The following is a 21962-nucleotide window of genomic DNA, read 5'->3' as shown; positions in this document are numbered from 1 at the left end:
TTGTTGTAGATTGGATCTATTACTTTTGCACGGTTTGATTAGATCAATTGGTCATAAGGGGTTAAAACTGGAGCGAGTTGATTGCGCGGCATATGACAAAAGATTAGTTTGTGTTCTTTCTCTGTTATGCATACGACATGTCCCTACCGGCTGGAATCACCATCGGGACTAACTGTGTGCATAGTCAGCAGATTGAACCAACAGATCAAGGTCATGTGTAGATGCAGTCTTCTCAAGTGCAAAGTTTGCACGGTCAAGGTGATTGACCTAGTGAAAATTGAGGCATTATGAATGGCTCGGATTTGAGGTGATGCGATCACTCTGATGAGATTTTCATAGGGATTCCATAGATGCGATCTGTGTAATTCCGTGAGGTTTTCAGGGCGCTGCAGCGGCTTCTCAAGCGCTACTTTGGTAGAACACGTCGTACGCCTAACTTGTTTTTGCAGGGTGTGATGTGAATGGTATGGCCTCAATGTCATGTGATGATGTATGTGATGATTTGTGCGGCCTGCGTGTCGCAAGTTAACACAACCGGGTTGAGGTTGCACCATTATTGTATAACGACCTGCGTGTCGACTTGTGATGTTTGAATCCTCATGTAATTATTTCACTAGCTATTAGATGTAGTAGCTTAGTATCTTTTCATGGAGGCTTCAATCATGATGGCGATGATGATCACCACAAGACAGGACGGATGGCAATGGAGGTCACCTTGGAGCCATGGCGATGGTGCCCATTGTGATGCAAGATGCCATACTATTCACAATATAATATGATTATATGCTTGTGATGTTTATTTTCCTGTCATACTATTTTTTTCATGCTTTTACATATGGTGGATGCTTTAATCATGATAGAATAGTTTCCCTCAGAAAAGGTTGAGTTTTTGATGCCTTTTACCAATAGCTGCACCTATAAATTTTGATCGTTGTGTGGTAGGTTTACCAAAGTAGAGTACCCTCAGCTATCACTTTTGTATAGAGTGGATGTCGGACATTCACAAGCATAGTATTGGTTTACTCAGCAAAGCTATCAAAACAGTTTTGGGCTTTAAGCCATAGGGTTGGGGCCGGGGCATTGGATGCCACCCAACAAACAAGAGTCGCATAGAGATGTGATTAGTAATTTGTTACTTACCTGTATCACTACTTTTCTAGCCGTGATGCTAAAGCTCACTAGAATTTTAGTGATTATGGATCTTGAACCACTATATGTCATTAGATGGAAGATGACTTTGATATAGTAGGTTGTCTTTTGTTAAATCAGTTAATGAAAGTCTTTACATAAACTTAGTGCTGAAATCTTGCTTTACTTTAACGTTGTAGATCATGTCTGCCAATAACAATTCCGCTTTCAATTTGCGTTCTGTTCTTGAGAAAGAAAAGTTGAATGGAACAAACTTTATTGATTGGTATCGCAACCTGAGAATTGTTCTCAGGCAAGAGAAAAAGGAGTATGTTCTTGAGCAGCCATATCCTGATGATCTCCCTGACAATGCAACTGCTGCTGATCGCAGAGCTTATGAGAAGCACTGCAATGACTCACTTGATGTCAGCTGTCTGATGCTCGCCACCATGTCCCCTGATCTGCAGAAGCAGTATGAGCATGCGGATGCTCATACCATGATCGAGGGGCTGCGTGGGATGTTTCAGAACCAAGCCAGGACTGAGAGGTTCAATATCTCAAAATCCTTGTTTGCGTGCAAGCTGGCAGAAGGTAGCCCAGTCAGTCCTCATGTGATCAAAATGATTGGTTACATTGAGACTTTGGATAGACTTGGTTCTGAACTTCACCAAGACTTGGCTACTGATGTTATTCTCCAGTCGCTCCCGGCGAGCTATGAGCCTTTTATCATGAACTTTCAGATGAATGGCTTGGATAAAACATTGAGTGAGTTGCATGGGATGCTAAAAATAGCAGAGGAGAGCATTAAGAAGAATCCCAATCATGTGATGATGATTCAGAAGGGGAACAAAAAGAGGAAGCGTTGGACGCCTCCTAATCCCAAAGGTAAAGGCAAGGAAAAGAGTTCTGGTGGTGAGTCCTCAGGCTCTAAGCTAAAGCCAGCACCTAAGGCCAAATCTGGCCCTACTTCTGAAGATGAATGCTTCCACTGTCATGAAAAGGGACATTGGTCTAGGAACTGCAAGAAGTACTTGGAAGAAAAGAAGAAGAAGAAGAAGGGAAGTGAGACTTCCACTTCAGGTATAAATGTTATAGAAATAAATATTGCATTATCTTCTAGTGAATCATGGGTATTTGATACTTGATCGATGATTCACACTTGCAAATCGTTGCAGGGTCTAAGTGAGACTAGAAGATTTGCAAGAGGCGAGTTGGACGTTCGGGTCGGCAATGGCGCAAAGGTTGCGGTGTTGGCGGTCGGCACCTACCACTTGTCTCTACCCTCCGGATTAGTTTTGGAATTAAATAATTGTTATTGCATTCCTGCTTTGAGCAAGAACATTATTTCTTCTTCATGTTTGGAAGAAGTTGGTGATTTTAAGATTGTAATTGAGAACAAACGTTGTTCTATCTTTTGCAATGGTATTTTTTATGCTCATTGTCCATTGGTGAATGGATTATATGTTCTTGATCTTGAGGATAAATCTGTCTGTAACATTAATACTAAGAGGCTTAGACCAAATGATTTGAATCCCACTTTTATTTGGCATTGTCGCTTAGGTCATATAAATGAGAAGCGCATTGAACAACTCCATAAAGATGGATTGTTAAGCTCATTTGATTTTGAATCATTTGACACATGTGAGTCTTGTTTGCTTGGAAAGATGACCAAAGCGCCTTTCACTGGTCAGAGTGAGAGGGCGAGTGACTTGTTGGGACTTGTACATACCGATGTATGTGGACCAATGAGCTCAATAGCCAGAGGTGGTTTTCAGTACTTCATTACTTTCACTGATGACTTTAGTAGATATGGCTATATCTACTTAATGAGGCACAAGTCTGAATCGTTTGAAAAGTTCAAAGAATTTCAGAATGAAGTACAAAATCAATTAGGCAAGACAATTAAATTTCTGCGATCTGATCGTGGAGGAGAATATTTGAGCCTTGAATTTGGTGATCATTTGAAGCAATGTGGAATTATTCCGCAGCTAACTCCGCCCGGAACGCCTCAATGGAATGGGGTATCCGAACGGAGGAACCGAACCTTGTTGGACATGGTTAGGTCCATGATGAGCCAAGCTGATCTTCCATTGTCATTTTGGGGTTATGCTCTTGAAACTGCTGCGTTCACACTGAATAGGGTTCCAAGTAAGTCTGTTGAGAAGACACCATATGAGATATGGACTGGGAAGCGTCCCGGATTATCTTTTCTCAAAGTTTGGGGATGTGAGGCTTATGTCAAACGTTTGATGTCAGATAAGCTCACTCCAAAGTCAGACAAATGTTTCCTTGTGGGGTATCCTAGGGAAACCAAAGGATATTATTTTTACAATAAGGCGGAAGACAAAGTGTTTGTCGCTCGCAATGGTGTTTTCTTAGAAAAGGAGTTTCTCTCAAAAGGATTTAGTGGGAGCAAGGTGCAACTTGAAGAAATTCAGGAAACACCCGAAACTGTTTCAGCACCCACTGAAGATCCACGGGATGTGCAAGATGTTGCACAACCCGTAGTTGAGGCACCAGCCCCACGAAGGTCTATAAGGGCACGTCGCGCTACTGACAAGCTCAACCTCCTTATTACGGAGGAGCGCCATGTATTATTGATGGAAAATGATGAGCCCTTGACCTACAAAGAAGCAATGATGGGACCCGACTCCGACAAATGGCTTGAAGCCATGGAATCCGAGTTAAAATCCATGCATGATAATCAAGTTTGGAACTTGGTCGATCAGATTGACAGTGTAAGACCTGTCGACTGTAAGTGGATTTTTAAGAAAAAATTAGACATGGATGGAAATGTTCACATCTATAAGGCACGATTGGTGGTGAAAGGTTTCCGACAAATTTAAGGTGTTGACTATGAGGAAACCTTTTCGCCCGTCGCAATGCTAAAGTCTGTTCGGATTCTCCTAGCAATTGCCGCATATTATGACTATGAGATATGGCAAATGGATGTCAAAACCGCTTTTCTTAATGGACATCTAAGTGAGGATGTGTATATGACACAGCCTGAAGGTTTTGTCGATCCTAAAAATGCTGGGAAAATATGTAAGCTTCAGAGGTCCATCTATGGATTGAAGCAAGCATCTCGGAGTTGGAATATTCGTTTTGATGAAGTAGTCAAAGGGTTTGGCTTCATCAAGAATGAAGATGAGCCTTGTGTTTACAAAAAGGCTAGTGGGAGCGCACTTGTGTTTCTGGTCCTATATGTGGATGACATATTACTGATCGGAAATGATATTCCAATGCTTGAAGCCGTTAAAACCTCATTGAAAAAGAGTTTTTCGATGAAGGATTTAGGAGAGGCGGCTTATATTCTGGGTATTAGGATCTATAGAGATAGATCAAAAAGGCTAATTGGATTGAGCCAAGACACGTACATTGACAAGATATTGAATCGGTTCAATATGCAAGATTCCAAGAAAGGTTTCTTGCCAATGTCACATGGCATTACTCTAAACAAGAGTCAGTGTGCTACGACACCTGATGAGCAAAAGAGGATGAGTACGATTCCTTATGCTTCAGCCATAGGGTCGATCATGTATGCTATGCTTTGCACGCGCCCAGATGTTTCCTTTGCTCTAAGTGTTACGAGCAGGTATCAGTCAGATTTCGGTGAACCTCACTGGACAATTGTAAAGAGTATCCTTAAGTACTTGAGAAGAACTAAGGATATGTTCCTAATATTTGGAGGCGAAGATGAGCTCCTTGTAAAGGGTTACACCGATGCTAGTTTTCAAACAGACAAAGATGACTCCAAATCGCAATCCGGTTTTGTTTTCTGCCTCAATGGTGGGGCAGTGAGCTGGAAGAGTTCCAAGCAAGATACGGTGGCTGATTCGACAACAGAGGCCGAGTATATTGCAGCTTCCAAAGCTGCAAAAGAAGCTGTTTGGATCAGAAAATTTGTTTCTGACTTGGGTGTTGTTCCTAGTGCGTCCAGTCCAGTGGACCTCTATTGTGATAATAGTGGTGCCGTTGCACTAGCAAAGGAGCCTAGAACAACTAAGAAGTCCAGACATATACTGCGAAAGTATCACCTCATCCGTAACTTTGTTGAGAGAGGTGATGTGAAGGTTTGCAAGGTGCACACGGATTCAAACGTTGCTGATCCGTTGACGAAGCCTCTCCCACAACCAAAGCATGAGGCGCACATGAGATCTATGGGTATTAGATACTTACATCAGTGATTCTAGTGTGCGTGGGAGATTTTGTGTCATGAGTATGTTTATGTAATGATAAATAATTGTTATTTGTTCCATGGATGATTATTTTACATTGATTATCAAGTATGTGACTTGTTCGTGAAACTCTTTGTTGAAAATGATATGATTCTAAATTATCCCTAGTTTATGTCGTTGTGTGGGACAACAATGACGTTGAGACTAGCACATGCATTAATTGATGATCATGTTTCATGGATCATGGATATGGAGATATCGGATTAATGATGTGGACACATGTTGGTGAACATGGTGTTGGATTGACCCACTCCAAGACAATATTGGGATTGTTATTTTGTATGTGCCATCAGTTGTTCTTGAGTGTTATACCTACTGAATCCTTAGACCTGAGATCGCCATTGTTTCTCACTGTGTGTAGTGGTGCATCTTGGGGCTGCTAAACGCTACTCCGTGACTGGGTAGTTACAAAAGCAGCTTACAGGTATGTCATGAAACATGGAATGGGATGTGAGCGGATCAAGATGGAATTTGCCCCTCCTAGATAACGGGAGAGATATCTCTGGGCCCCTCGAGATAGTTGGATTTGAAAGTGCATGGCCATGCCAAAGTGATTAAAGAGTTAATCATGATGACTAAAGGTTAGTTATGAATAGAATCCACTATTAGATCGAGAGAATGGTCGAGCTATCACAAAGGTGGCACGCATCTCGCTTTGAGCTTGACTGGTATCGTGTGGCAAAGGGATCGGTGTATGAGTATATCTATGGTTCGGCCGATATGATCTTTATGTGTATTTGTGAGTCACTATGCCCTGCTAGGTGCCGCTATTGACTTGTGATTCGGAAATGATCTCCGATCACGACCACCTACACATGAACCTAACTGTGGCAGTACTGCCCTAATTAATCCGGCTCAAGTGCGCTAACCATCATCTTAAAGAGAATCCCGGCTAACACGCACTTCAAACGGAGTAATTCGGCAGTGCTGTCGGGTAAAGTCCCGAAGAATCCACCTTAGCGTCGATCGAACCCAAAGCTTACATGCAATCCACACGAAGGTGAGTTCAGAGAGTACAACATTTCACAGATACATTACATTACAGGGTCTTAACTTAATTATTACAAACCAAGTTCGAAATCTCCGAAAGGTACTTGAAGTTCAAATTGAAAGTAGTTCAGAGTTCATTGCAGCGGAAATAAAACGAGTTCTAAACGACGATACATGATGTCATGATGAAGCCCGTACATGACATCACTCGGCATTGCCATCGTTGGCCGGAGTCGTATCCCACTCCACCGACCAACCAGGAGGTAAAACACACGGCCAAGTCAAACTAGCTATCTGATCTTCAAAAGGATCACCTGAAAACAAAGTAGAGCCACAAGCAAGGCTGAGTATACTAATACTCCGCAAGGCTTACCCGACTAGAATATAACTAACCCTCTAACTAGACATGCAAGGCTTTTGGCTTGAGGGTTTTGTCTTTGCCGAAAAGCAGTGAGTCCTTATTTTCCGATTTTAGCTTTCAAGTTCTATTATGATTAACCATTCTACATTAGCATCTATCCTAAAGCATACATGGTGGAAAGCAATTATTTTTCATCAATCAACCAAATTTATCATCATCATTGTTCCACTTCTTACTCTATGTGGCAAAAGGGTTAAGCAGTCTCAATATCCGTGAGAGACGGACGATTCGAATCGAATTTGTTAACCTGGCCAGGCAGACCTAAACACACGCATGGGGAATGCAATCACCCACGCGACTTTTCCCCTTTTTCCCCGGGCATGAAACAGGCCCACCGTCCTAGGGTGCCCTGCACCCGTGCGTGACCATAGACCAGACAGTGGGGAGTATATTCCACGGCCGGTTCCATCAGGTACTTAAGCTTACCGATTACCATATTCTCGGCATGTGGTTAGTACGTTCAAACACTTAACCACCACTACCACACATCGCGGCCTTATCCATTTTGACTAAACAGACGGGGTATCACAAGTACAACAACCCCGCCCGTAAACCTTATATTGCAGTGTGTAGTAAGCATTCAACTCCTATGAGCTCGCGAGTGACAGGAAATCACTCGACTTCTACCGAACCATTAGCATAGCCAACTAGCGACCTACACATACTAGTGTTCAAGCATAGGTACCTAGGATCATGCAACTAAGGTTCCAAACAATTCCTGCAACTTAAATGCGCAATAAACAGGAATACAAATAGTTGCATAAATTAAAATAGGTAGGACATGCTCCGGGGCTTGCCTTCCTGAGCGTAACTAGCTGTGGGCTCTTCCGAAACTGGGTTCGGGTCTTCGGTAGCTTCAGTCAGATTTACTTGAGCTTCACGCTGCTCACTCTCGGACTCCGGCACCAACTCGTACGTACCGTCAGGGAGAGTAGTCGAATCTATATGAAATGCATACGCGTGAGTTATTTTAGTGATATGATTTAATCAATTCTTCACTAAAGAATTGTACTCCAACACAAACTCAAGATGATTTACAAAAGATTATGTTACATCATTTTGGACAACCCTTTATAGAGTAATAATTATTATACTGACTTCACAAAGTAACTAGGATGGGTTTTCTCTTTTATCCCTATGCAGCAAAAGAAAGATTTTTCTTATTTATTGCAAGGTTAAGCATGTCCTTAACATAAATAAAATTACACAGAGATTCTAGGTTTGAAATTTTTATGTAAGATACACATCTTAATAACTTGCCTACTGTGAAATTTTCAGCCCATTTCATGCAGCCTATTAACCATGCAAAATAAATCAAACAGCTACTGCTAGAAACAAAAATTAATTTTAAAGGTCAAAATATGCAAGTACTGGTACTGAATTTTTAACTGAGGGTTGTCTACCTAAAGATGAGCCTGCCATAAATTTTTCACAATTAAACAAGCATTGTACAGGGCATGAAAAATAGTACAACATATTGCTGCATGGATCAAAACTAATTTCTACAGACTGTTATATCAAGTTACAGAGCCTCATATTTTACTATAACGGTTACTTACTCAAGGTTAACCCCTAGAAAAATTATTAGAATTTTTCATGCACAGAAACTATTTTTAATGATTTAGTGTAGCTATCCTCACCAAAAATCATTTGGTCCAGATTGAATTAACTAAAAATTCTCAAACTTTTTCTGTAGGCTCTTGGAACTAAAGTACAAGTACTGTAAAAGTTTTAACCCATGAAACATATCATAACACCCTGGGTAAATAAAACTATCCCTCCTAGGCATACAATAAGAGTTAAATAAAATGATATCTAGGCATGTAAACTGTCCACGAAATTTTTACACAAACTTATACATCTAACATGTAACCTACCGACCAAATATGGCTAACAACTCATGCATGTAACTTGAGATCTAATAAAAGCTACACTTTCTTTGTATTTTTAATATAGCAAAAACTATTGAGCTAAATAAAAAGTGAATGTAACGAAAGTTGTAGGTTTTGATCTAAGGATTCGAAAACATTTTAGTTTGCATTTTTATGATTTTTCTACGATTTTATATGGAATTTACAAGTTTGCTGTTTTTGAAAACAAAAGAAAAAGGAAACGAACTTTTGTATCTAGGCCCCTGGAGCTTCGTTTTCTTTTAACCCGAGGTCCCTGGTCGGACCAGGAACAGAGGAGGGTCGGCGCAGCTTTTTCCCGGCGAGGAGAGGCTCCGGCGGCGTGGGATAGGTGGGGGAGGGGCACGAGGAGGTCGTCGCGCACCTGCTGGCGGCCTTGGCTCGCGAAGAGGTGGTCCGAGGCGGCACCTCCACGAGCACCAGTGGCCGGCGGCGATGGGGCTCACCAGCAGCGGCGCTCCGGCGGGCAAGGGGTGGCGGGCTTTGGCCGATGAGCTTCACTGGGATTCGAGGATCCCGTTCCCGGGCTCCGTTGGGGCAGAAGAAGGCCGGAGGTGGGAGCTCCACGGGAAGCAGGCGGCCGGCGGGGTTCTGTGCCGCGGCGACGGCTTGCCGGCGGCGATTGAGAGGGGCGGACGGGTTTGGGAGGGTCACTGGGAGGCGGTGGTCGTGCTGGGGTACTCGGTTTGGGGAAAGAGAGGGTGATGGCGCGGGGCGCCGCGGTGGCCGTGGGCGGCGGCGGCCATGGCTCACGGCGAGCGTGGCGTGCGAGCAGGGGCCTGCCTCGGCTTTTATGGGCGAGCAGGGTGAAGGAGAAGGGAATGGGCGCGGGCAGGGGGGGTCGGGCAGCTCGGGCAGAGGCTCGGCGCTCGGCCGGACGCGGCTGTCGCCGAGCGTGGCGTGTGCGGCGGAGCGGGGAGTCAGCGAGGGTGGCGTGCGCGCTCGAGTGGGGGTGATGGCGCGGCGCAGCGAGGCAGCAGCACGGCGGCAGCAAGCGCAGCGAGACAGCAGCGCGGCGTCGCGTGGGCGGCGCAGTGAGGGCAGGCGCTCGAGTGCCCTGCCCTGCTCGGCCCTGCGCCCGGGAAGCAGGGAAGCAGGAGGAGGGAGAAAGGAGGGAGAGAGAGTAGAGAGAGAAAGAGAGAGAAGTAAGAGAGTTGACTCTAAATTTTCTCAAAATTTTCAACGGGAGCTCGAAAAAGTTTGAATACGAAAGTTGCTCAAAATGTCGAAATCTACAACTTTTGTTTCAGGCATTTTCCCATTTGAGGTTTCATTTGAAAGTTACAAATTCAAATTTAAACGCAAAAGAAATTACCCTAAACACATCGTTTTTCGAATTTCTCTCCAAATTTTGTGTGCTAACTTGAAAAACTTTGAACATGAAAGTTGTTTGTTATATGAAACTCTACAACTCTGGTTTCGGGCAAAAGTTTAGTTGAGCTATGGTTTGAAAATTATTTTTAAAGCATGTTGATAAAGATTTGAATTATTTCATCATTTCATGTGACCACTTTAAAATTTGAATTTGATTATTCTTGCAAAAATTTTAAACATCACCTAAGGTGTATATCGTTACATTCTATTTGTCATTTCATGGTGAGGGTGAAAAATACATGAGCACTCTATTCTACACATACCTTGCACACATACACCTAGATACACATACATACACATGCATTTGTAAACATACAAGAAATGCATTATCTAATTTAATCTTGATGATTATGCATGATGCTATGTTTAATATTTTATGTTTAGTGTTTTAAACACCCGGGGTGTTACACTAATGGGTCACACACTTAAGGGGTTTGGAATGTTGGAAAGCTTGCATGTATGATTGTCTCTAGTGCAAGTGGGAGATTGTTGGTGATATGCCCAAGAGCCCATCATCACAATACGGTTTAAAGGCCCAAGTGGATATTGATCCAAGAGGGATTAGGGTTACTAATGGGCCTATGAGATAGAAGCTCATTAGTACGCCCTATATATATGAGGGAGGGGCTAGGGGGGCGAAGACCTGAGCCGCGCCACCTCCCTAGCCGCCGCCCCTCCCTCTCTCTCGGCCGCCGCCCTTGCCGTGCGTGCGGTGCTAGCACACCGACGCCCGGCGTTTCATCCCCGTACGTGTGGACTCCGTGGAGGCGCTGCTGCGACTGCTGCGCTGATCGGCTGCTGGGATCAAGTACGAGGAGCTCGGTTCGTGGGACGTGATCGACTACTTCCTCTACATCGACGCGCGACTTCTTCCGCTGCGCTGCGCGTCTAGTGGTAACGATCTATGATCTTCTACTCGCAAGTATCTTGGGTTTATGCGGTAGTGATGCTAGCGTAGCCTACCCGTTTCCCTACAGACACGACGGCGTGGCGAATCCAAAGTCCACATATCGCACTGGGCCCACCCGTGTTATATTATGGGTAAAGCTAAAACACACTCGAGTGTTTCTCGGCATCTCAGCACACGAATTTCTGACCGCCCGATCGATGCTTTTGTTAGTTTTTATCCGTCTGATACAGCTGCAGTGTTGCCCGCCTGCCCTATCTGGCATCTGTCTGTTTTTTTTCTTTTGTATCGCTGACGATCTGACCCCACTGTGCAGCCCGCATTTTACCTATTTCTTTTTTTTCCTCGAAGCTGTCGTTTCATTCCCCCCTTTCATTCTTGCGTCGATGGCGGCAAGCTGGCGAGGCGGAAGGCCGCACGAGGAGGCGGCACCTGGCGAACTCCGAGGTTCATCCCGTGGACGGCGAGGTGAAGGCCCAGGAGATCCTCGTGGTCTGTCCCAGGGGCGACAAGGCGAATGTGCGAGGGTGGCGGCGACATGCGATCTCTAAGATTCGTTCATGGCTGCTCTTCAAACGCTCCCCCTTCACCAACCCTGCTTGATCCCCTGCGCGCTTTTGTCCTCGTATGATTTTTGCTCTCAGTTGTTGTAATCTCTAGCTAGGCCACTTTCTGCTATAGAGTTTTGCGATTTCCTTTTTTTTTGCGCTTCTGTCTTTGGCTATTGGCTCATCCGCTCATGCCATGTTTGTGATGATTCAATAGTTTTTTTTGTTCGGCTATTCTATCATTGTAACTGGATATGGTTATACTGGATTGGGAGTATTTGTTTCCGTTGTATAGGGCTGTGCCATTCTGTGAGCTGATTGGGTGCAGAGAAAGGGAAGAGGGAAGGAGGTCTAATTTCTGGATGAAATTTTGGTTATCATCCCAGGAGATCAGAGAATCAGTTTTTATTTTTTTTATGTTTATTTCAACTAGAAGACATGATAGGTAGGGCTCTACGAACGAGGGTGAGGGCATGGCCCTGTTTTTCCCAGAACATGACAAGGTGAATGAATGGGGGTGGTGTCTATTATGTGTGTTTTTGAGGAGTTTTTATTTATTTTAATTGGCACGCATAAAATAATTTTGCTTCATGCTCTTTGTTGATTAATCCACCCTCCACAATGTGCAGAAGTGTACTACTGTAGGCATCCATGCACATATTTTTGAGTTTGGGGGTAGTTTTATTATGATATAATACTGTCTTCATATAATAGCTCAAGGTATATGTAATTTGACAAGCCATGGAAAGAATCTAACTGTTTGTCCTGTGAAAATCTTTTAACTGCATTTTTATTGTTTTATGATATCTGCAACCTTTTTCAACTATCTCTTGTTGGGTATTCTAATGTAGGTTGTTGCTCTTCTATATCCTTTGACAAGCCATGGAAAAAACCTAATTCTTTTGTTTCTTTCTACTATATCGTTTTTGCTTCAAGGTACCTATTTATATATAATTATTCCTCTTTTATCGTACTGCTTTGCTTGATATTTCAATTCCTAGTCTCAGTTACAGTTGATAATAGTTAATTTGACAGTGCAATATTTGGTGTAATTTATGTCCAAGATAATTGTCATTACCTAAAATGTCAATTGTTGTGTAACAGTATGGTCATATCAGATATTAGTACTAGATGATAATGGCTAGTATCTTTGTTCCAGTAACTGAGATGTATGATTGCTTCCAGGTTCTTATGCAGACCAACTTACCTTTCCAAAATTGATGTATGACCATCTGTTCTAGCTATGTGTTACTTGGGATATACTGAATTTTGTTTCAGGTTTTTTATGTCTTTAGATTTTAGAATTTGAGGGTATATTTGGCTAGATGCTCCAGTTTCTTATCTATTCCACTTATGTAGTTATATGTGCTCCTTTCTACTATGCATGATACTTTGGTTTCTCAATCACAAATAGCTAATGCTCCAGCAGGTTGCCAAATACATTTGTGCTGTCTTGCAGCCTGCATTCAAAAATGGGGAATGCATTGCACATTTGAGAGGTTAGCAAGCAGCATGTGACATCTATTGTTGGGCTACCAGATAGTATAACCTACCTCGATGCAACTGTCTATCGCAGATCTTCATTTTTTCCAATGCTAAAGCAGGAACTTCTTATTATGGCTAGAGCCATCTTTGTTGTACTTTTTATATTTCAAAGAATAATCATATATGATGCACATGTAATAATTTCATAGGATCTTCCTTCTTATTATAGTTACAGTTTAGAATAGTCATAGTTACAGTGATAATTTTACTATAATTCATATATGATGCACATGTAATAGTTCACTATATATTTTCATATATATGCATATTTGTCATTTGCATTTGAGGGGCTTCACTCATTACCCAAACTATCTGTCATTTGAGAGACCATAGAAATAATTTGATATTTGCAATCTGCCATTTGATATTTGAATCTGACTATTTGACATTTGCATTTGTGGTGTTTTAACAATTTCTTATTTTTTTGTATATTTGTAAACCATAGAATAATTTTGAGGATTTTTGAATATGTATTTTGCATCTATGTGTTTTTTATTATGATGATTATTTAATTTGCTACATGTAATGTTTGAAACCATATTATATGCAATTTTGAGGAAACCATAGATGAGCTTTTACTACCTTGTCGTTTGCTCATGTCTTGTTGCAATGAGCTCCAAACAACTATTTGCTTGTGATGCTCAACATAGAATAATCGGTTGTCCTTTGTTATATGATATTTGCATCCATTTTTGTTGAAATACTATTATGATATGTTCTATGTCTACTAGCTTTGATCTACATATGTCGATCTAGAGTTTTAGTGACAGTTCATATCTTCTAAAATTCCAGCGGTTATTATACCGTCATTTGTAGTTAAACAAGGTGTAATTTCAGTCTTTTTCCATTTCGTTCCTTGTTGTAATTTGCTGACATTTCTTATGTCATGTTTCTCCAGCATGCCATTTAGTTTCATATTTCAGTAGTCACACTGCCTACAGCTAAAATTCCAGTGGTTATTGTATTGTCATTCTTATGTCTGCATGGTGTAATAATTGTTCAAATGTCAGGCTATTTCATGTTTGGCTAACATGTTTCATATGTCTATGTTTGTAGATGTATTTCGATCCACCATATTCATTTGAGACGCGCTATGTTCTCATCACTAGGGACATGCACACATAACTTGCCATTGAGGGCACTCATAGCAAATTTGTAGTCAAAACAAATGAACAAAATAGTGTTCAATATTGTGAGCTAAATCTTTTATTTCATTTCTAAACTCAGCGTTTGTGACTGAATTTTGAAGCTCTATTCAGGCTTGTGTTCTGAAGTTTTCATTCCTTTTGACTTATTAATTGCCAAGTTGATGCAGTCAGTTATATTATTTGGTTATAGGGTTCTACATTCTTGTGTGACAAATATGTTACTTGAACTCAAGAGTTGCATGATTTTAATCTTTCAAATTTGTCATTAAAATGTTACATTTTCAATCCTAACTACAGGAACTTCATTCTTCAAATCTGTTTGTGCTTAGAAGGCTTATAATTAGATTTGTACAGCTGTGTATTGGTTATAATTAATCCTGCTTTTCAAAACTGAACGTTGGATTTTAATCATGTGGTTGAAAAATCGGGTGTGGATATGCTCCGAAACACTTGATTTTTTCTACTGTGCTAATCATGTGATTTGACGTTACAAAACACTCGCATAGGCTTCAAAACACTCGTTTGATATAGATAGATCCATTATTATTATCCCCAACCAACCCCCCCGCAGCACTAGCAGCTTTGGCCAATCTGCTACCGACGCCATGGCGAGGATCAGGGCCCCGCGTCTCGCCGTCCTCCTCGCTCTCGCCGCGCTCGCGGCCGTCGCGGCGGCGGCGGCCGCGGCCGGCGAGGCGCGCGCGCAGTCCACGTACATCATCCACCTCGCGCCCGACCACCCGGCGCTGTCCGCGGCGCGCGCCAACGGCGCCGGCGAGGCGGTCCTCGGCCGCCTCCTCCCGCGCCGCCTGCGCGCGCCCCTGCCGCGCGTGCTCTACACCTACGCGCACGCGGCCACGGGCATCGCGGCGCGCCTCACGCCCGAGCAGGCCGCACACGCCGCGGCCGGGGAGGGCGTCCTGGCCGTCTACCCCGACCAGGCGCGGCAGCTGCACACCACCCACACCCCGTCGTTCCTCCACCTGACCGAGGCCGCGGGGCTCCTGCCGGCCGCGGCGGGGAGCGCGTCGTCGACCGTCGTGGGCGTGCTCGACACCGGGCTCTACCCCATCGGCCGGGGCTCGTTTGCGCCCGCTGCTGGGCTAGGCCCGGCGCCCGCATCCTTCTCCGGTGGGTGCGTCTCCACGAGATCTTTCAACGCCTCCGCCTACTGCAACAGCAAGCTCATCGGCGCCAAGTTCTTTTACCAGGGGTACGAGGCTGCTCTCGGCCACCACATCGATGAGACCAAGGAGTCCAAGTCGCCGTTGGACACTGAGGGCCACGGGACGCACACCGCCTCCACGGCGGCGGGGTCGCCGGTGGCCGGCGCGGGATTGTTCAACTACGCCAAAGGACAGGCCGTGGGCATGGACCCCGGCGCGCGCATCGCGGCGTACAAGATCTGCTGGAAGTCCGGGTGCTACGACTCCGACATCCTTGCCGCCATGGACGAGGCCGTCGCCGATGGTGTCAACGTCATCTCCCTTTCTGTCGGCGCCAACGGGTATGCCCCCAGCTTCCCCAGGGATTCCATTGCCATCGGCGCTTTCCACGCAGTGAGCAAAGGCATCGTCGTCTCCTGCTCCGCCGGGAACTCCGGGCCCGGCGAGTACACCGCCGTCAACATTGCGCCGTGGATACTGACCGTCGGTGCATCCACCATTGACCGCGAGTTTCCCGCCGATGTGGTCCTCGGTGACGGCCGCGTGTTTGGCGGCGTCTCTCTATACGCCGGTGATCCCCTCAACCCCACTCAGCTGCCGCTGGTGTTCGCCGGAGACTGTGGTTCCCGCCTGTGCCTACTAGGCGAGCTCGACCCGAAGAAGGTGTCCGGCAAGATCGTGGTCTGTGAGCGCGGCAGCAACGCTCGTGTCGAGAAAGGCGCGGCGGTGAAGCTTGCCGGTGGAGCCGGCATGATCCTCGCCAACACAGCGGACAGTGGCGAGGAACTCATTGCCGACTCCCACCTCGTGCCGGCGACTATGGTCGGGCAGAAGGTCGGCGACAAGATCAAGCACTACGTCCAGACCGATCCGTCGCCGACAGCGACCATCGCGTTCCGCGGCACGGTCATCGGTAAGTCGCCGTCCGCGCCGCAGGTCGCGTCGTTCTCGAGCCGCGGCCCCAACTACCGCGCGCCGGAGATCCTCAAGCCCGACGTCATCGCCCCCGGCGTCAACATACTCGCGGCCTGGACCGGCGCCGCTTCCCCCACCGACCTCGACATAGACTCGAGGCGCGTCGAGTTCAACATCATCTCCGGGACGTCCATGTCGTGCCCGCACGTGAGCGGCCTCGCCGCGCTGCTCCGCCAGGCGCACCCGGACTGGAGCCCGGCGGCGATAAAGTCGGCGCTCATGACCACGGCGTACAACTTGGACAACGCCGGTGAAACCATCAAGGACCTCGCCACCGGCGTCGAGTCGACGCCGTTCGTCCGCGGCGCCGGCCACGTCGACCCCAACAGCGCCCTCGACCCCGGCCTGGTGTACGACGCCGGCACCGGCGACTACGTCGCCTTCCTCTGCACCCTCGGCTACCCTCCGTCCCTGATCTCCGTCTTCACGAAGGACGCCTCCGCCGCCAACTGCTCGAGGAAATTCGCACGCTCCGGCGACCTCAACTACCCTGCCTTCGCGGCCGTCTTCTCCTCCTACAAAGATTCAGTCACCTACCACAGGGTGGTGCGCAATGTGGGCAGCAACTCCAGCGCCGTGTACGAGCCCAAGATCGTGAGCCCCGCCGGCGTGACTGTCACTATGAGCCCGAGCAAGCTGGCATTCGACGACAAGAGCAGGAGCCTGGCCTACGAGATCACGATCGCAGCGTCAGGCAACCCGGTGATCGTGGACACCAAGTACTCGTTCGGGTCCGTCACCTGGAGCGACGGCGTGCACAACGTCACGAGTCCCATTGCTGTGACCTGGCCGTCCAACGGTGGAGCAGCGGCCATGTAAAGTGAGTGACCCCAGCTTGTACTTTGTACAGAGACATTCAAGTCTTGATCTCCACGTGTCCTGCGTTCATCCGTCCAGCACTGAAACCAGATGCAGCAGCAGCAGCCATTGTGTGCGATGTCTCAGCCACTCGACTGAAATAAGGAATAATTCAACTGCTCCGGTCGTGGACCATGTGCTTGTAGTTGCAGATGCCATTTTCGTTTACAGTAGAGTTGGTTAGAGTAGCGTCCTTGCAACTTGCAAGACAGCAAGCAGCCATTGTGGCAGATGGCGATTTGCCATGTACTGAGCAAATTTGTAATGCTTGATCCTTGCAATTGGAAACTCCTACGTCCTTCCACTGTTTCCACATCCCGATGCGTGCGCCCCATTAATGAATCAGTGCCTACGATTTTCTGTTTGCTTTCTCTCTCGAACACACACACCGTCCCTGTCGCCGGAGATCAGGGAGGAGGCGGCCTTCGGGGGTTCGGACTAATAAGAACGCTCAAAGGTTACGGTTTTGGTTGCGAATTGCGATCCCCCAACACTGGAGTTGTTGGATCTTCATCAAACCTCTATTTCTATCTCTATTATCTTCAAAGCAAGCAATGTTTCATTGGTCCGTCAATCAGAACTCTATTCGGAATCTGAACAAATCAATTGGAATTCTACTCGGAACCCAAACAAATCAATCGGAATTCCAATCAAAACACGAACAATCAATGTCTCGCATAATTATGGCACAATCTGTATATGAAGTGAACAAATATAAACTTAATGGTACTACGTAGGTCTATTATATTACCCGTAGCAACGTACGGGCATTATGCTAGTGATTAATTTTTTTTTCTAGTTTGGAAATGCTCAAGTGTCCTACAATAGGAACAACTTAAGAAAGTAGAAGAAATACTAATAAAAACTAAATATCTTCTGTCCCAAAGTGTAGTTCTTGGCAACAGGGGCGTTGTACAATAGGAGCATGTAGTACCACGTAAATCAAAATCATAAAAGTCTGGCTAAAAATATTAAAGTGAACAGAATGGATCAGAATAAATATGAACACCATGTGTTCTTGGCAACAGGATACTTCTGCGCCATAGGCGTGCTCAACGTCAACTTGTGAGCAATGTAGACCTGAATCACAAGGGGGTTTTTTTTTAAGGGAAGGCTGTAGAGGAGCCTCCCGGTGCTAGTCCCGGGGATCGAACCCGGGCTGCCGGCGTGAGAGGGGGCAGCCATTGAGATCTGATGAAAGTTCGGGTGATGAAAAAAAAATGCCTACATCAGGCAGCTTATTTGTAAGCAGCAGCTACAATGAAAAAAAAGTGCCTACATCGGTTTGGACATTTTAACCTTAAAGTCTATGAAGTGGAGTATGAACTATGTGTCTATGACCATGTGCATTATCCTTAAAGTTGAATGCCAATCTAGATATGTGATGTCTCCTAATGAGTGTTTATTGGGACTAGAATTTTTATTGCACCATTACCATTTTCATTTCATTTCATTTCTCAAAGAAGAGAAGCACTCTCCCTCCATCCTGAAATGAAAGCCATTTTGATTTATTCTAAGTTAAAATAATCTAAGTTTGACCAAATTTATTAGAGAAAATATTTGTATTTAACACACCAAATAAGTAAATTATAAAAATATATTTCACAATTGATCTAACTATTCTTATTTGATTTTTAAAATATTATTACTCTTTCCATAAACTTGGTCAAACTTAGAATTGTTTGACTTATAACAAACTAAAATGTTTTACCTTTCGGGATGGAGGGGGTACTTTGCTAATTGCATTATTGGCTCTGTCAGCTTGAACGTGATTTACGTGATGTATGGTGTTTTTAACAACAAGAGCAGTTGAGAAGTGAAACTCCAAATCATAAGATTAGTTATACAACTTGTCGGTAGAATGAGGTAGTAATGAAGCTAGGCGACTTATTTTTTAAATGCAACCTACAACAACAAACAACGACACACAAGCTAAAGTTTGTCGAAGGTACTTGGCTCGCCGGCCAGTTTGTAGAACTGTCGAATCACATCGCCGCCACTTGGCTCGCCGGCCAGGTGATGGCAATGGGGCTGGTCACCTTATGCTTGCCGTCACTCCACACGATGGACCCGAACGTGTACTTCTCGGTCACGCCTCCCTGCTGCGCCGCGAAGGTGATTGCGTACTCCTGCGTCCGCTGCGTCGCGCTGAACTGCAGCGTCGGAGGCTCCACCGCGACGCCCACGCCGGCGGGTCTGGTGACGGTGGCCGTGTACGTGGCCTCGGCGTTGCTCCCGACGTTGCGCACGACGCGTCGCTGCGTGACCGTGCCATCCCCGGAGCTGAACACGACCGAGAAGGCCGGGTAGTTGAGGTCGCCCACGGAGCCCGAGCGCGTGGAGCAGTCGGTCACCGAGCCGTCCCTCGTCAAGACGGCGATCTGATCGGAGGTGTAGCCGAGCGCGCACATGAAGGAGATGTAATCGTCGGCGCCGGCGTCGTACACCAGGCCCGGATCCAGGGCGCAGTTGGGGTCCACATGGCCGGCCCCGCGCACGAACGGCGTGGATGCCTCGCCGGTCGACATGTCCTTGATGATGTCGCCGCCGTTGTCGACGTTGTACGCGGTGGTCATCAGCGCGGACTTGATGGCGGCGGGGCTCCAGTCCGGGTGCGCCTGCCGGAGCAGCGCGGCGATGCCGCTCACGTGCGGGCACGACATGGACGTGCCGGAGATGATGTTGAACTTCACCCGCCTCGTGTCGCTGTCGAGCTCCGAGGGAGAGTTCTCGCCGGTCCAGGCAGCTAGGATGTCCACTCCAGGGGCGGTGACATCCGGCTTGAAGATCTCCGGCGCGATGAAATTTGGGCCGCGGCTGGAAAAGGATGCCATTCTTGGGGAAGACGGCGTCCGGCCGATGACAGTGCCGAGGAACACGATCGTCGCGACGGGGGACGCGTTCGTCCTTATGTACCTCTTGATCTTCGCGGCAGCGGCGAACGTGACGGCCGTCGCGGGAAGGATGTGAGCGGTAGCCAAGGCCTGCTCGCCGAAAGCTTTGCTGCCAACTAGGATTGCTCCGGCTCCTCCGGCAAGCTTCACGGCTTCTCCTTTAGCTGCTCGACCATTCACGCCTGGGTCGCACACCACGATCTTTCCGGCGACCATGCTGGCGATCAGCTTGCCAGCTTCACAGACACTTGAGCCCACGTCCCCTCCATAGACCAACGGTATCTCGCTTGCGCCGAGCGGCGTGCCGGCATAGAGGGAGGTGCCGTTGAAGGTCTCGCCGTTGCCGAGGACGACGTTCGCTGGGAACTGGCGGTTGATGGTTGACGCACCGACCGTCAGGATCCACGGCGCGACGTTGACGGCGGTGAACTCGCCGGGGCCGGCGTTGCCTGCAGAGGCGGACACGACGATGCCCTTGCGGACGGCGCTGAACGCTCCCACGGCCGTGGTGTCGCTATAGAACTGTGGCGCCCTGCCAACAGCGCCGAGTGAGACGGAGATGACGTTGACCCCATCCTTGATGGCCTCGTCAAATGCCATGAGAATGTCAGAGTACGTGCATCCCCTTGTCCAGCACGCCTTGTAGGCGGCAATGCGCGCGCCCGGAGCCATGCCGACGGCTTTGCCCTTGGCGTAGTCGAAGAAGGCGGCGTCCGCCACGGCGGAGCCCGCGGCCGTGGACGAGGTGTGCGTACCGTGGCCGTTGGTGTCGAGCGGCGACCTAGACTCCGTCTCCTCAATCTCCCCTCCGTGCGCAGCCTGGTACCCCAGGTTGAAGAACTTGGCGCCGACGAGCTTGTTGTTGCAGTACGCGGAGGCGTTGAACGCCGGCGTCGAGACGCAGCCGCCCCGGAACGTGCTGGGCGGCGGCGGCAGCGACGGGTCCGCGGCGAAAGACGCGCGGTCGTTCGGGTACACGCCGGTGTCGATGAGGCCAATCACGACGCCCGTGCCGCCGCCGGACGCCGGGAGCAGACCGGACGACTCCGAGAGGCCGAGGAACGACGGCGTCAGCGTGGTGTGCAGCTGGTGCGTCGCGTCGGGCACGACCGCGAGCACGGAGTCCTGGGAGGAGAGGTGCGCGGCCTGGGCCCCCGTCAGCCGCGCCGCGAAGCCCGTCGCGGCGTGCGCGTACGAGTAGAGCACCCTCGGCGCCGGGCGCGCGACGCGCGCGGGGAGGTGGCCGCGCAGGAAGGAGCCGTACGCGCTGGAAAGCGCGCGGGGCCGTGACGACCGTGGCGCGTGCGCCGGCGCGACGTGCACAATGTAGGTGGACACGGCCTCCGTTTCAGACTCCGCGACCGCCACCGCCACCGCCACCGCCGTGGCAACAACGAGCAGGAGGCACAGCACCCATGCTAGTCTCGCCATCGGGCTCCGCGAGAGGTATCTGTGTTGGCGTTGTGGTGGACTCGGGGGGACAGAGGCGGCCATAAGTAGGCGAGCTGATCAGCTCGCGCATGTGCCAGATCAACACGGCATCGTGGTTGCAGAACACGCGAGAGAATGGAATCTGATGGATCCAAATCTGAAAACAACATTTGCCTGTCGACCTCGCTCTGGATATTGTAAGAGAGAAGACCCGGCATCTAGCCATTGGATTACCGCAAGTGGCCAATAGGCCGTGACGCCATGCCCACGCTCCGGTACTGGTTCATCCTCTTCATTGGGCTCTTCGATCGTTGCTTCCAGGGAAGCACGACATGCGCGCAATGCCGTGTTGTCTGAAGATTCTTAAACATGTCCAGTGATCTTATTTGTGTTTCAATCTATTGGATCACACCCAGTTGCTCTGACTTT

The 21962-nt window shown here is 47.5% G+C and overlaps 2 protein-coding genes across 2 annotated transcripts; one reads left to right on the top strand and one right to left on the bottom strand.

Annotated features, from left to right (window-relative positions):
* Positions 1–14756: 14756 nt before the first annotated feature.
* LOC120657377 (subtilisin-like protease SBT1.4) lies at positions 14757–17523 on the top strand. The gene has a single exon (XM_039935681.1). The coding sequence runs from the start codon at positions 14815–14817 to the stop codon at positions 17167–17169; it is 2355 nt and encodes a 784-aa protein (XP_039791615.1). The 5' UTR covers positions 14757–14814; the 3' UTR covers positions 17170–17523.
* A 1452-nt stretch (positions 17524–18975) lies between these two features.
* On the bottom strand, positions 18976–21592 carry LOC120657376 (subtilisin-like protease SBT1.4). The gene has a single exon (XM_039935680.1). It carries the CDS (start codon positions 21531–21533, stop codon positions 19194–19196), a length of 2340 nt encoding a protein of 779 aa, XP_039791614.1. The 5' UTR covers positions 21534–21592; the 3' UTR covers positions 18976–19193.
* Between the last annotated feature and the right edge of the window lie 370 nt (positions 21593–21962).

This window comes from Panicum virgatum, chromosome 1N (genome assembly GCF_016808335.1).
Source record: "Panicum virgatum strain AP13 chromosome 1N, P.virgatum_v5, whole genome shotgun sequence".
In the NCBI taxonomy this organism is placed as follows: domain Eukaryota; kingdom Viridiplantae; phylum Streptophyta; class Magnoliopsida; order Poales; family Poaceae; genus Panicum; species Panicum virgatum.
The sequence above is the reverse complement of the archived record's forward strand: the minus strand, read 5'-3'. Positions and strand labels throughout refer to the sequence as shown.